The sequence below is a fragment of the Notechis scutatus genome, chromosome 2 (assembly GCF_049901735.1).
Source record: "Notechis scutatus isolate UNSWTSFEM ecotype Mainland chromosome 2, rNotScu1.2, whole genome shotgun sequence".
NCBI lineage: Eukaryota > Metazoa > Chordata > Lepidosauria > Squamata > Elapidae > Notechis > Notechis scutatus.
The window spans coordinates 153402497-153418684 of record NC_142010.1 but is presented as its reverse complement, the minus strand read 5'-3'; the positions used below and the strand labels follow the sequence as shown (position 1 = coordinate 153418684).

The 16188-nt window shown below is 39.2% G+C and overlaps 1 protein-coding gene across 2 annotated transcripts; it reads left to right on the top strand.

Annotated features, from left to right (window-relative positions):
* Positions 1-2471: 2471 nt before the first annotated feature.
* Positions 2472-15159, top strand: RENBP (renin binding protein). 2 transcript variants are annotated; one of them, XM_026676197.2, is made up of 10 exons: positions 2475-2764; positions 3828-3903; positions 4971-5046; positions 6884-7056; positions 7812-8036; positions 8126-8207; positions 10122-10297; positions 10397-10528; positions 12329-12419; positions 14046-15159. In XM_026676197.2, the coding sequence occupies exons 1-10, from the start codon at positions 2661-2663 to the stop codon at positions 14129-14131; spliced, it is 1221 nt and encodes a 406-aa protein (XP_026531982.1). In that variant the 5' UTR covers positions 2475-2660; the 3' UTR covers positions 14132-15159. The 2 variants fall into 2 exon arrangements, with proteins under 2 accessions (XP_087812999.1, XP_026531982.1); XM_087956873.1 differs by lacking the exons at positions 12329-12419; positions 14046-15159 and adding an exon at positions 11198-12311 and having other exon boundaries at positions 2472-2764.
* Positions 15160-16188: the final 1029 nt, after the last annotated feature.

Sequence of the window (16188 nt, the reverse complement as noted above, 5' to 3'; positions counted from 1 at the left end):
TTTAAATAGCTCCTGAACAAGTGCAGACTACAGATAGTCCTCGACTTACACCAGTGCATTTAGTGGCTGTTCAAAGTTACAAGGGCACTGAAAAAAAGGTGACTTATGGCCGTTTTTTCACACTTATGACTGTTGCAGGTCATGCAATTTAGAAGCTTGACAACTGGTTCATATTTATGACGGTTGCAGGGTCCCAGCAGGGTCATGTGATCACCTTTTGTGACTATCACCTTTGTGCAAGCAAAGCCAATGGGAAAGCCAGATTCGCTTAACGACGGTGTTGCTAACTTAGCGACTGTAGTGATTCACTTAACTGTGGCAAGAAAAGTCGTAAAACAGGGCAAAACTCACTTGACAAATTTCTCATTTAGCAACAGACAATTTGGACTCAATTGTGGTTGTAAGTCAAGGACTACCTGTACTTTCTTTTGTCACTTGGCAGAACCAATCTGTGTTCTAAATAGTGTGCCGTTGGGCCAACTGAGACATTAGGCAGATTTTCAGGGCCAGGAATGATGGCCTCCTGGTCACTTGTTTCAAAATCCCTTCCTTGGAGAACAGAACACCCCACACTCCTAGATCGGGGGAGGTAGGGGCAGCGAAGGATGGTAAGAAGATCTGAAGGAAGGTCCACAGTGCTATCCATGTTGTCTCCTATTATGCATAAAGCCAAGGACAGCAAAACCTTGGGTGGCCTTGGCTCCCCCTTGGGCAAATGGAGGCAGTTGCTTTGGGCCACTCATTTGGATTATCAAGAAAAAGCAATGAACCATGATTGAGTTCACTAGTGCGTATTAAATGTCAGCAACGGGGTAAGGACAGGGAGATGAATATACAGTACAGTATAGTCATCGACTTAACAACAGTTCATTTAGTGACCATTCCAAGTTGCAATGGCACTGAAAAAAATGACTTACGAGGGTTTTTATGACTTATTGTAACATGTCCATGGTCGTGTGATCAACATTCAGATGCTTGGCAAATGATTTATATTTATGACAGTTGTCCTGGGGTCATATGATCACCTTTTGCCACTTCTGACTAGCAGTCGGTGGGAAAACCAGATTCACTTAATAACCGTGTTACTAACTTAACAACTGTTGCAAGATAAGTTGTAAAATGGGGCAAAAATCACTTCACTGCCTTGCTTAGCAACAGAAATTTTGGGCTCAATTATGGCAATAAGTTGAGGACTGCCTCTGTGCAATTCTTCCTTAGAATGGGGCTTTTTCTAAAAGAATAGAACTTTCCTCTGACATTATACCGTAGTTAGTACATTGCAACTGGGTAATGTAAGAATGGACAAGGGATTCAAACTCTGTCCCAGATAACTTTGATTATATTTAGATGAGATAATTGATGATTTTACTCCATTGATTTCCATAGGTTTTATAAATTAATATGCCTTTTAAATGTTATACTGTGTATTAAATAGTGAGTAAATAAAAGGGAGGTGGCTTGAATTGTATAGGCAAGAGAGATTTCTTTTTCATCCTGAATCAGAAATGCATGCATGTCTTTCCAAGAAGGAAGAATTATGAGATGTTCCAGCTCTTCATACTACAAAAGCATAACAAAATTCAACCCATAAGTACATCTATCATGCATCGTGGTGCATGTGCAAATTGTTTTTAACTTCCATTACAGAAGTGCTTTCTGCCTTGGGTTTATTTATTTGCTTTAGTGTGTCTATGTGCAAAGGAAAATATTGTTTTTCTGCATTTTTTAATGTGGGGAGGAATTCTGTCTGCCCAGACACTATTGGCGCAGTCAGGGATGGTCTCTCTCTCTCCCCCCCCCCCAATTTATTTACTTGGGAGTGGTAGGTTCAGTTTAAATCTAGGATTTCTGGTTTTTTTTTGTTTTTGTTTTTTCAGATGAATATGATACATTGTTTTTCCGCAGAGCTCAAGCCCACAGTGGAACACAGCTGCGTAAAGGGTTCAGGAAGGCAAAAGAGAGAGAAGGGAGGGAGGGAGAGATGTCTGCGCAGATATTCTCCACAAATCTGCCCGTTTCTCGACCATCTTTGTTGTTTTCACCAGCTTCATGTTAGACTGGGGGGAATCACTGCCGGTTGTCACCATTACTCGGCCATTCGAAGTGGAAAACGCTTTGTTGATTTACACACAAGGAATCGCGGCGACGAGTCAGTGGAGGAAAGCTTCATTGCTTCTCTGATTCTCTGATGCCCAGAGCTGGGTAATCAGATACTCTGTACGGATTCCCGAAGTGTTTTTAAATGCTAAATGCAAAGAATCGATTAACAGTTCTGTAGATTTTAGAAGGGAAAGTTTTATATTCATCAGCGGGCCCGGGAATTGAAAGTGCAAGACAGCAGTTATGGGTTGTTGTTGTTTGCTTATTATTCTGCCAGGCTCGGGAGCAATTTATAGCAATTTTAGGGTTAAAAAAAATTCTAGGGAGGAGAAAAATCAAGAGTCTTCCCCCATTCCTTTGGGCTTGGATCAGGTGACTCAGGCAAATCATATGATCAGCGACTCACTAATTGGTTGCAAAACTTTTGCTAGATTTAAAAAAAAAAAATAACATGAGTCACATACGAGAGAATGTGCTGATACCTCGATCTGCTTCACCAGCGGCAACAATAGTTAGATCTCTGCATTTATCAAGAGCTAAACTACAAGCAAGCAGCAGAAATGGACTGGCAGAAAACGCTGCACAGCTGGCAGAGACGGATCTCTCAAGAACTGGACTCGGTGGTGGATTTTTGGTTACGGCATTCCCATGATAAGGAACATGGGTGAGCTTCAATCTGTGAAACGCATCTCTTAGGTTTCGTGTGCAATGCAAGCCAAGCCGATGCGGTTGGTTTATAATTCAGGGTGCCGTGTGAATTTGCAGATGGTCAGGCGTGATGCGAATATAACCTACTATTAAATTATTTAGAAAGCATATTTGAAAGGAATAGGAACCGTATGCTTGCTACTGTTGGTATTTTTAAACAAACTCTTTTAAAATGGAAGGGATGCAGAAAGAGACCTTTTTAAGATGAGGGGATCCTGCTCCTATATAGCGCAGCCACTGTAGGCTTGTAACTCTTAGTTCTGAACAATTCCCGATTATTACTTGTGAATAATAGGCATTAATATCCAGCATTTATTTATTTATTTATTTTTATTTATTTATTTGATTTGTCAATTGTTTACAAGATAATAAGTACAAGTGTATACATAGTTGTGAATACATGAAATGGGTACATATAAGAAAAATAAAAGAATAAGAGAAACAATAGGACAGGGACGGTAGGCACGATGGTGCGCTTATGCACGCCCCCTACAGACCTCTTAGGAAAGGGGTGAGGTCAATAGTAGACAGTCTAAGGTTAAAGTTTTTGGGGTTTGGGGAAGAGCATACTCTGGATTCATGATGTATCATATATAAGATCCAGCTGTGGTTAGATTAACTAACCTTAATGCTAACCTTAATTTATATTTTCCTTGTGATTAGTGTTTTTTTTAATGAACATCACTAAAGATGTTTTCTTCAGCAAAACATGGAGAAGGAAATGGTGACATAATATATGGTTCAGCTCTTTCTCCTTCTCAATAGTATCCAGAATTTACTAAGATAACTTATTTCTCTTGCTACTTGAGGAAGCCAGCTACAGCGGCCTTCCTTTGAAAAATTATTGCTAAATGCTGTTTCTGGGAATTGCTGTTTAGTTCCTCCTTTCTTTCTCAGAGAGGTTTAAATTGCTGGCTAGGAATTCTGGGAGTTGTAGTACAATACTTTTGGAAACCAAGCTAAGGAAACCTTCAGTCTCTTTCTGGTTCTAAATGCTGCTGCCTCTTTTATTTTTCCAGAGGGTTTTTTACATGTCTGGACCAGACTGGAAAAGTTTATGATGATCTGAAATATGTATGGTTGCAAGGTCGACAGGTAACTTTTAGATTTTCTCTTTATCCCCATTGAAAGTTGGGAGAGTAAACCGAAGCAACTGATCAATCAGACAAGCTTTCTTAGTATAAGTCAAGAAAATGTGACCCTTGGGAATTTGTTGAATCCCTTCATTTGGAAAGGATATGGGATAAAAAAGATAAAAGATTCAAGTAATATGAAAAATAGATTAAGCCAAAAAGTAGGAGCATTTGCTACTTTTTCTAATTGTGTTTGGCTCTTATAATCAAAGTTATTGATACACCACATTCTTTCAACCTGGAGCAGCCATAATTCTGAGTTTAAAAGCTTATTGTAAATTACACATTTTGATTTGCATAAACCTAGGTTGATGACTGTTGTGGGCTTGGATAGCATGGGTAAATCTTAAGATTTTGATTAAACAGATGCACACAAAACAGGAGGATGTTTAGCAGATTGTGGGAATACTTATACTCGGGAAAATGTTTTTAATGTAATATTTCTGTCTTGAGCTTTCACATATTTCATTAGAACAGGAGAGAAGAACTGGTAGCCCTTCAGATATTGATGAACACCATCTAACCACCCCTGCCAATAAGAAATTGTAATTAGCAATGTCTAAAGCACGGGTGTCAAACCCACTGTGTTGCATTGCTGTCACTGGGCGTTTTGCGAAGTTTTTCCCATTTGCAGAGCTGGGGTGGGTGTGGCCTGTATGTGATGCATCCGGCCCACAGGCCGCTAGTTTGACACCCCGGTCTAGAGAGTCACAGGTTCCCCATTTCTACTTTGGAAATTAAATACAGGGTTGGTTAGTGAATAACTACAGTATGAGCAAGCACAGGCCTCTGCTTAGTGCTAAGAATGATGCACTTTAACCCCGGAAGGGAAAAATATCACAGGGTAGATGACAGAGTAGAGAGAAATCCTGTAACTTTGTTCATGTTGGGCTGCAGGCCCAGCTGTTTCCTTGTTCATCCAAAGGATCGGCTCTTGGCAAGAAAAAGATTTGCCACTTTTGGTTAGATGGTGGGTCATGACCCTTCCCAGAAAGCTCAGTTGGATTTCTGCAATCTTTTTTCTCCAAGGTATGGATGTATAGTCGGTTGTATCGAAAAGTACCAAGATTCCAGCGTCCAGAACTCCTACAGGCAGCAAAAGCAGGTAACTTTCCTTGCTGTGCTTTTTGTTTAGGTTAACAGCCTAGGGCTTCAAGGGAACATACAGCCAACTTCCACTGACCCACCGATTTTAGTGTGTGTTAATGAAAATTAAGTGAAAAGATAATTTTTTCAAAGCAAAGTGCCACCCTCAAGCTTAACTCTCACTGATAATAAAGCTTATGGATTACCATAAAATGCTTTTTAAAAATAAACCAATTTGGAGATTGCAACTGAGTGCTTTGTTTAAAAGCGTGTTCACAAACCAGTACTTAGTACTGATTCAGCATATCCCAAAAGTTTTAAGGGGATGTGATGACATGAGAAAATCCCTCATTTGCTTTTTGGTAAATAGATATTCTGAAGCTGACTATGACATTTATTTTTGAGAAAGTGCCCACAACGTGCTTTGAAAATTAAAGATGATGTCACTGATCTTAAACAAACTGAGAAGTCTTGATGTTCAGGGTAAGTTTTCAAAATTTATACGGGGTTGAATGGCTAAGTAAGTTAGGAAAGAGGAGATAACCTTGAAAGATCTAATGCTTTCAAATAGCAATGTATATGAGGGACAAATAGACATAATGGGGGATTTATGGATTGGAATCTGAAGAAGACTGAGCTATGGTCATCAGCAGTAATCTGAACATTACTCAGTAGTATAAGATAGCTACTAGAAAGACAAATCTGATTTGTCTTTCAATAACTGCTAGAAAGACAAATCCAATTCTGGGATGCATTAAAAGAGTGTATCAATGATGCATGAAGTCATTATTCCTTTGTTCTTGGCACTGGTGAAATCTGATCTGGAATGCTGTATATGATTTTGGGTATCTGTATTTCCAGTTAGGTATTCACAAGTTAGAAAAGATTCAGAGGAGAATAATAAAAATGATACATGGATTTGAGGACAGGCTAAAAGACCTAGGGATGTTCAGTCTGTAGAAAAGTCAAATGAGGGAAGATATTATAGGCACATAAAGGGAAACTGTAGGAAAGATGATCAAGAATTACAGTATTTTCCATGGGTAGAGACACTAGGACCAGAAATATTGCATATAAGTTGAAACTAGTTTCATTTAAATGTAAAGGGGAGTGGGGCTTCCTGGCAGTAGGTTGTGGATTCATCATCTTTGAGGGTTTTAAAGAAGAGTTAGGACAGCCACCTCTTGAGGATGTTATACTTAGTTTTCCTGCACATTGAAGAAGGTTAAAATAGATGATCCATGTGCTCTCTTTCAACTCTACATTCTGGGATTCTGTGAAATGTCATAAATGGGATAGTAATAACATTTGGTGTTTACGTTCATTAAGTGATCCAAGGAACAACCCTGAAGGTAACCCTTTATAGTTGAACTGTTTTGAGGAGACAAGCTGTAGACTCAGTTTGATCTAGTGGTCAAGGCACCAGACTAAAAAGTAGGAGGCCCTGAGCTCAAGTCCCATCTTAGCCATGAAAGCCAGCTGGGTAACTTTGGACCAGTCCCTCTATCTTGGTCCAACCCATCTCTACAAGGTTGTTGTTGCAGGGAAAATAGGAGGGAGGTGTGTTTGCAGCCTTGAGCAGTTTGAAAAAGTAATAAAGGTGATACAAAAATAACTAAACAAAGTGAATTGCAGAGTTGTAATATAGTACAGGAGACTTTTGTTAAGCCTGATGTTTTTCACTGTAAGACTATTTCTGGATTCCAGCTCACTCTCTTGGCTTTCCTGCCATGCTGGTTTTCTGTGAGGAGTTTCATAAGAAAAAGGGGAAGGGATGGGTTGAGCTCATTTTCTGGGCACAAGCTAAAAGAAATAGGAGTGAAATACCACTATCCAGTTCCATTTCTTTTCCCAAGGAGGGGAGTTCCTGCTGAGACATGCACGAGTGGCTCCACCTTCCCAGAAATGTGCCTTTGTCCTGACCCGTGATGGCCGCCCTGTGAAAATCCAGCGTACCATTTTTAGCGAGTGTTTTTATGTTCTTGGGTTGGATGAACTTGGTCGAGCTACAGGGGAATCTCATTATCAGGTCAGACTGTGAGAATATCCCTGTTACTGAAGTTGAGTACTGATAGCTGAAGTATTTCCCATTTGGCACCCTCCAGCGCTCTTGGCCTGTTTTTAGTGAGCAGGTCTCTGGTTGGGGCCGATTAAAATTGGCTCCATTTTAATCTAATGTATCTGGAGGGAGACAGCTTGGGAAAGGTTGCTGGAGAACAACATGAGTCTTCAAACCTTATTCTCCTTCCCTCTGATTAGCACCCTTTCCTGAAACTAGGCACAACTTCTAATGCATATAGTTAAAGTGGTATAAATTGGGTAGGCCCACTTTACCTCATGATGCTGCAGTTAGGGACAGTCTTCCTGTCTCTATGGATACATGGGTTCTACTGATAGAATCTGGGAAAGAATATCCACAATGATCTCTATGGGAAATGGCCTGTCAGAAGATTGAAATGATGTCTTGTGGGAATAATGCTTGGTTTTACAAGTAGTGGTTTGCAAGAAGGATTTAATTTTCCCATAGATTAATAGCTGGGCAGATGCCAATGTTGTCTACTTCATCCCAATATAAACAAAAAGTGAATAAAATGTGGTAAACCTATATATGCTGTTCTGAGCCCAGACAGTCTCAAACCACATGTTGCTCAGCAACCTCTAAGCTATGAGGTCCTGTAGAATTAAGCTCTTTTTTTACTCTGGGGGATAGAAAGGAACTCTGGAATAGAAAATCCATACTTGAAAGATAAAAAAGTATGGTTATAATGGTATTCCTATTGGCAGAGGGAGGCCCTTGCAATGATGGAAGCCATCGTGCACTGGGTGAGAGAGGATCCCTCTGAGTTGGGTCGTCCACAGCTGGCGGGCGCTGTCCCACATGACTCTATGGCCGTCCCCATGATGCTCCTCAACTTGGTGGATCAGCTATCAGAAGGAAATGTGGAGGTTGCAAACCGCTTCAAGGAATTGGACAACTGGTCTGCTCAAAGAATACTGAGTCACCTTCAGGTAAGGAAACGGGTGTAGTCAGTTTCCCTCTCCATAAACATGTTTGCCTCACCTCTGATAACATTACCAGCCATCTTATTTTCTTGTAGAGGAATGGTGCTGCAGTTTTGGAGAATGTTTCTGAAGATGGCAAGGAATTGCCAGGGTGTTTGGGAAGACAGCAGAATCCTGGTAAAAAGTGACTCAGAGGCCAGGATGCTTTTGCATTCTCTAATTTGAAATATATAGAATGTATATATGATTGTATTAAACACACACATACACACTCACTCACCAGAGGTGGTATTCAGCAGATTCTGACCAGTTTTGGAGAACCGGTAGCGAAAATTTTGAGTAGTTCAGAGAACTGGCATATACCACCTCTGACTGGAGATTTTACAGTATCCTTCCTGTGCCACGCCCACCAAGCCATGCCCACAGAACTGGTAGTAAAAATGTTTGAATCCCACCACTGACACACACACACGCACACATTCTTATAGGAGACAAAGATCAGAAGATAATGGTAGTAATAGATGTTACTAAGTGACAACAACATCAGGAAGGAGTATAAGGAGCTGGAGAAGTACCAGACCTGAAGGAAGAATCAGAGAGGATGTGGAAAATAAAAGCCACAGTGGTCCCAGCTGTGGGAGGAATACATTGGGCTGTAACTCCTAAGCTGGGGAGTGGCTCCCAACAGATCCCAGGAACGGCATCAGAGCTCTCTGTCCAGAAAAATGTGGTACTAAGAACAGCTAAGGTGCTACCCATAACCCTCAAGCTCCCAGGTCTCTTGTCAGAGAACCCAAGATTGAGGAAGATGCAGAGTATCCATAAGGTTGAGAAGAGAATTTTGTATGGATGGATGGATGGGTGTATTTTAATCATATATTCTTTATTTGTTAAATTAAACATAACAAAAAATAGAAAGAGAAAACATGAGAGCCTTTGAAGCACGCATATAACATTTTACAAAATAAAGGATAACATGTTTCATTATAACCATGCATATGTAATTATATCTGCAAGTAATTTGTTCATAAACTAAAGGATAACATGTTTCATTATAACCATGCATATGTAATTATATCTGCAAGTAATTTGTTCATAAACTCTCAGTAACACCAAGGTTTTTAGATAGGGATTCTTATCATTCTTTTATATATAACAATTATGTATAAAGCAATTCTTTTACATGGAGAACATCAAAACTACTATTTTTTCAATCTAAAGCAGGGCTGCCTAAAACAGTATTGCTTCTTGGACAGATATTCTTTTTTTGTGCTGAGATCTTTATGTAGCAGTTTTTCTCTGCCTGCATTGGTTTTTTTTTTTTACCATTACTCTGTGATTGCATTTTGAAAATCACATTTTTAAATTTTTAATATATGCAGAATTTTAACAAATGATTCATATTCTTTGAATCGTCAGGGAATATAATAATTATTGCCATAAAATATATTTTTGCTAATAGAGATTAAGAAGTGTAGAGTAGAACCAGCATTCTAAACTCTGCAGGTTATGTGCAACATTTAAATTACATACTGTTAAAATTCTTTCCTGACCTTTAACTTGAAACTGGCAAAACGATGCATCATTGGGCAATGTATTTTGAACCAAGGTACCTCAAATGGGCTAAATTACAGAATGTATCCAAAACTCAGGACCAATGTCTCCCAAGGGAATGAAATTTGGAAAAGTTGTGGCTGCTTCAGTGCTACAAGCTGCTGTTGTCGTGTTCTTCATTTTCAACTTTCCTTGATGGTTTCCTAGCCAGTCTAGCAATCCCTCCTCTACCCAGCCGTCGCCACTTATCTCCCTGCTGGGAAGGAAAGGGAAAGGAGCAAGGAAAGGAAATTTCTGATGAGATTCCCCCAAGAAAACTCAATGGGGAAGCTAGCAGGAAGTGGGAAGTCGCTCCTACTCCTACTGCTTTTGTGCCTGCTCTTCCTCTTTCTGTTTTTCTGTTTTGGTAAGGAAATATCTCTGAAACAAATGACCCAATGGGGTACGGTTTGTCTAGTACTAATTTATGAATTGACTGTAATTAGGAACTAGATGTTCTGAATGATTTGATTCCTTCCTGCTCGTTTTCATCTTGAGGTCATGCAATTGAAGCAGGCTGGTTCTTGCTCCGTTGTGCCATGCGCCAGCTTAACTCAGGCCTCCAATCCCAAGCAGTGGACAAATTCATGAAACAGCCATTCCGTTCAGGCTGGGATCCTGAACATGGGGGGCTCTTCTCCTTCCAAGATGTTGATGATTTCTGCCCCACTCAGGTATGGACTATAAAGTCTTATTTTCACCACAAAGCTGAAAATCCCAACCCGCCCTCAAACATCTTTTTTTTTCTATTTTTCTTTTACCCTTTTCTGCAGCTAGAGTGGAAAATGAAACTTTGGTGGCCGCACACAGAGGCCATGGTAGCATTCCTAATGGCTTTTGCTGAAACTCAAGACCAAGAGCTTCTGGAGTTATTTCACCAGGTGGCCAATTACACCTTTGCTAAGGTACCTTTGGGGACTGAATGCTGGGAATTATGGAATCTGTTTAGCCTTGAGAAATAGGCATATTACAGTTAGTTAGAAAAGAGATGGGGAAATAGAGATAGAAATAGAAAATGCTCTGTAGTAAAAACACTTCATGAATCCTTGGAAAATTGCTATTAATTTTCATATGCAATGTTAGATTTGATGGACTAAATATGGTTTTGTATGAGCATAGATATTTGCTTAGTATCTGGAAGAATGTCAACACCTTAATGTATTTGATAAAATTAGATGTTATTTCTTATTTTTTTTAGCTGTATAGACAGCCTATTTTTCCTTCAGAGCTCTTTGGGAACACACAAGGCAGTTTCTTCTCTCATTTTTCCATACAACAACTCCCTCTTTCAGGCCGACTGAGCTGAAAGAGAGTAGATGGCCCATAGTTACTCAGCGAGGTTCCATCACTGGTGGGGATTTGAACTCCTTGCTAGTCTAGCATTTTCTCCATCACAGCTTCATAATCAAAATAGAAATTGTGTGCTTTGGCTTTTTCTACAAATGTAGCTTGTTTTTCACCACCGTTATTTTTATTACTAGAAGCCTTAAATGTGTTTCGTATAGACCTTGAAGTTACTAGGAATCCTCCAGATTGTGCTAGACAATTCCTATCATTTCTTCTATTATCTTTAGACTTCAGATACAGACAATGCTGTTTCATGCCTTCTCACATCCTTCCTGCTTATAGCACAAAGAACCATGAAGGGTTAGTATTCAGAAATTCTGGAAGGATTCCTAAATGGATGTTGGGGACAACAACAGGATGTTGGTTCATTATCCTGTTGCTGTTTGTAACAGAACAAATGCTTTCACAGCACAGCAATATTATTACTTGATCACAAATAAAGTAGAATTCTTTATTGGCCAAGTATGATTGGACACACAAGGAATTTGTCTCCACTGCATAAGCTCCTAATGTACACATAAGCAACAAATAATAAATCATGATCATAATCATCATAAAATACATTCATCATAAATCATAAGAAACAATACTTAGATGTCTACTATCTACTGGATGTGCATGTTTGTTTTATTACTCTCCTCATTAGGCTTGCACTATTAAACAAACACAACAAATATTTCTGTATATGCAAAATAATAAAAAATATGATATAGAGTGCAGAAGTTGGGGAACAATCATTTTCAAAAGCGTGGCTCCTATTTGTGTGCCTTCGTAATATATCCGGAATTGACAGCCTATATGAAATAATTGTATGTTATCTTCACAGTGTTCATAGATAATATACTGGTAGTCCTTGACTTATGACAATTGAGTCCAACATTTCTTTTACTATGCAAGATGGTTGTTAAACTAATTCCCCACCCCCCTTTTATAACCTTCCTTGCCACAGTTGTTAAGTGAATCCTGCAGTTAAATTAGTAATATGATTATTGGGTGAATCTGGCTTCCTCATTGACTTTGCTTGTCAGAAGATCACAAAAAAAGCACATGACCCCGAGACACTACAAGTGTCATAAATAAAAGCCAGTTGCCAAGCATATCCAGATTTTGATTATGTGACCATGAGGATGTGGCAACGGTTGTAAGTGTGAAAAACAGTCACTTTTTTCAGTGCAATTGTAACTTCATAGGCTCACTTTAAAAAATGGTTTCAAGTCAAGGACTACTTGCATTAGGTGTTCACTGAACTTTAGTTCCCCTTTATCCTAGTCCAGCATCCTGTTGTCCACTTCTGTTCTGCTCTTTGGTTGTTCCATGTTACGTAGCATAATCACTATCATCTTTTGTTTATTCCTTAGTTCCGTGATCCAGAACTAGCAGGAGAATGGTTTGGGTATCTGAGCCAGGAAGGCCAGGTGGCTCTCACAATCAAAGGAGGGCCATTTAAAGGTAAAATAAATAAATAAAATAATAAAGGGGGAGGGGGCTTTATGTTAAAAGTAGCTGTGCAAATGGGAAATCAGCAGAAATAAAATAACTTGTGAGCTCAACTGTAGAACCATAAAAATAAAATAAAATGTGAGCTCAATCACAGAATGCAAAAAGTAATTTAGCAAGAGTACTTCTCATTTCTCTGCAATATATGTAAGATATAGTCCAAATGCATACATGTTGAAGGGTGAGGGGCTGAGACTTGCACTAATAATGTTACCTAGTAGAATAATGAAATGTTTGTAATCAAATAACCATGCTTGGAGAACACCAAGAACTCCCACAATTCATCCCTGAGGTACAGATATTATCTTTAGTAATAATTCATTTCCTTATCCCTGTTTGTGCTTCCTTCATGGAAGTGTCCTGCTGTTGTAGCTTGTCCATCAACAAGACACAACCTTAGCCTGGCAGATCTCTTCCTGGGATTCCATTCACCCCTCCCTCCTTCTTTCCCTCCCTGGTGTAGTTGTTCCCCCTGGTGCATGTTACATCAAGGGCAGCTAGTTAAAGAACCATCACTTGGCCCTGACTGGGAAGATACCATTTTGCTTTCCACATTTCATCTTTAAGAAGGATGTTGGAGCAAAATAGTCTTGGAAAGCATGCTTAGTAAAAATCCAGCATTGATGTTAATCATAAATACAGACAACATATTATTGTGAAACGAGTAAAGAATAGCACTGTTAAACCAAATTATAGGAAGCCAATAGGAAAACTAGCAATCATTATCAGTAGAAATACAGAAAATGCCAGCATTAGATGAACAGCTAAGCAAACTCCAAAATCAATGTCCCTAATGCTTCTACTTAGTTTTCTCCAACTCTGTTCCTGTACCTTTATCTACTCTGGTGATTTGCAGAAAATATTATGGTCATGAGGAAAAAGAAAGTTCTAGCTGCTCTTCAGGAAGGAAAAGGAAGAGAGCTGTAAGAATAAAGCAGTTGGCACCTGCCTCTCACATATAGGTGCATGAAGAAAATATTTCCATACTTTTTTGCTCTCTGCGGCACCTGTTGAATTTTTGATTTTTGAAATCCACATTTAACTTTATGGTACCATAAATATTCATGTCCTCCATAACAATTCTACTAACTGTATAGGAGCAATTGCCTTAATTTAAGAGAGAGTAGACAACATTTTAAATTAAACAAGTTTATACACAATTTTAGGGCTTAGAAAGCGTAGAGGGTGGCATTGGAGATCAAAGGAAAAGCTGCTACCAAGGCAATGGTCACAAAGGACGGGTTTGAGCCTGGGCCAAAAAAATAACTCAGACGCATCTCTCCCTGGCTCACTTGAAGATGACGTGAGGAAGGGAGGAGAAGCACATTCAGACTTGCAAGATTCTGTTACCATGGATGTTACAATATGACCTACATGGCATTATTTCTTGGTCTGATCTGTCTTTTTTTTTTGTTCTGACAGGTTTATAGTTTTATTGATTTTATGCTTCTCATAAGATGAAAGTGTTTTGTTGATTTTGGCAGTACTGTAGTGGTGAAAGGAGCTCTGGAACCAGACAGGGCAGATATATGAGGTTTTTAATATTTTAAAGATAAACCCTTTCTTTTTTCTCTGCAGGTTGTTTCCATGTCCCTCGTGCTCTCTATATGTGTGAAGAAATTCTGAAATCCTTGCTGGAAACAAAATCCGCCATTCAGAAATGAAATGTTCTTTTGGCATTTGTAAAAGGCTGTATTTTCTGCATTTTCTGCCCTCAGGAGAGTCTAATTATAAAAATGATCTTCTCTGATCGTTTTGAAACTCACCCTCAAAGCCACCCATGTCTCATTTAAGAAAGCAAACATCTATTTTTACTCATGATTTTTTGCTTTTAGATATTTTAGAAAAAGGAAGTCCCTATCATTTCTCACTTCAAATTCAAACTGGTTGGTTATTTTTTTATCTGTAATCTGTCTAAGTTTGGCAACACCATTATGAATAAATCTGCTAAGTGCTACAGAGCCACATTTATACACTGCTTAAAAGAGCAGATAGTTAGTTAAATAATGTAACAATTATTTGCATATTCTATTATGGTGGGAAAATATTTTAATCTCTATTTGCTCTGTCTGATCATGATTTATTTTCTGGTCATTGCCAAACATGTGCCATTTCATTTAGATTTGTGCAATAAAGACACAAAATGTTCTCAAAAACATAATATCCCACTTTTATTTTAGTGTACTTAGTGTGGCATAAATACCTCGACTTACAATTGGGACTGGAACTTTCATCACTAAGCATCATGGTTATGTGAATTATGCCTGATTTTATATCTTTTTGCCATGGCCATTAATGAAATCAAGTAAGTCATTAAGCAAAGTCAGCTTCTCCCATTAATGTTTCTTTTTGGAAGCTTCCTGAGAAAGTTGCAAATGCGATCATGTGATTCTGGGATGCTGATTTGATCACATGATGCTACAACGGTCATAAGTGTAAGTCACTTTTTTCAGCAGTCATAATTTTGAGCAGTTGTTAAATGAGTGGTTGTAAGTTGAGGATTAGCTATACATAGTGCTTCTTCCTTAACCATACTACTAGGTGGGTTTGGCTGAGAGGACTCACCAACTCCGGTAGCTAAAGGAAGATCAGAATTCACCAAATCCTAGTTCTAGTCCAGCACCTTGACCAATGCACCTTTTTTATATGAAATAACATTTAAAAAAATAAAATAAAACAGCATTTTGATCCACTTGCTTCCAACTTTTATTCTGAGGTAATTTAGAATGGTATTCTCAAACAGCATTCCCCAACCTTTGCGGCTTGGCCTGTGTGAGCAGCAGGCTGGCCCACATGCATGCATAGCTTGACTGCGAGTTGAGCTGTGCATGCATGTGCATGTGTGCCAGCTTGCCACTTGTATGAGTTGAGCTGCGTTTGCGCATGCACTGCCCAGCCCTGGTCTGATAGCCCAGTTGCAAATAGACTATGGCCCAGTAGTAGGCTGTAGCCCAGGGGCTCGGGACTCCTGTTCTAAAATGAATGAACTTCTACACCCAGAAGAAGCTTCCTGCAGTAAAGCAAAAGGTAGTAAGCTTACCTGCCAGGTTTTGTAGTGCTCCTGGGGCTAAAATAGTCGGAATTCAGTGCTGTGGTACAAGAAATGTCCAGTTAAATTTTCAGTGGGTTTGATTAGGATTTGTTCCTTCTCCAGTAAAGCCCAGAATGATAACTGAATTTGTAGCCAGTCTAAGATAATAGATCTGAGGCAGCTGACATCACAAAGCATGTTAAATACCCACATTCAGAATGACTACAGTAATTTTCAATTTGTCCATATAACTAATTTACTACCGTCAGATTTGCCAGTTTGTAACTTTCTTATCCAATGCAGTTCTTCTTTTAGGCAGGACACAGATCCCTTTAAGCCAGGGACAGTTAACTAGCATTTTTAAAACTTACTTATTGGATATGCAAAAAAAGGCTTCCTCAGGTATCACTTCCCAACTGAGCACTGCAAACCTTTGGCCTCCAGACCACGTTTTTAAAAAGGTTGTAGGTATATTCTTTTAACTTGGCATTAGGGATCTTCTTGTTTGTCTCGCATTGAATGTTTCCTTTGCGTATTTGTGCGTGAGTGTGTATACCCATGTATCCAGCATTTTTTTCCCCGTCTGTCAATTGAGTCTGATTCTTGAAGACTGCCTGACAGGTCCCTGCAGTTTTCTTGGCAAGGTTTTAAGAAGTGTTTTGCCTTTGCTTTCTTCCTAGTGCTGAGAGA

Coding starts and splice junctions, on each gene's coding strand:
- RENBP (XM_026676197.2), top strand. CDS start 2,661: ATGGACTGGCAGAAAACGCTGCACAGCTGGCAGAGACGGATCTCTCAA. Junction 5,047..6,883: donor CCTACAGGCAGCAAAAGCAG/GTAACTTTCCTT, acceptor TCTTTTCCCAAG/GAGGGGAGTTCCTGCTGAGA. Junction 10,529..12,328: donor CCAATTACACCTTTGCTAAG/GTACCTTTGGGG, acceptor TTTATTCCTTAG/TTCCGTGATCCAGAACTAGC.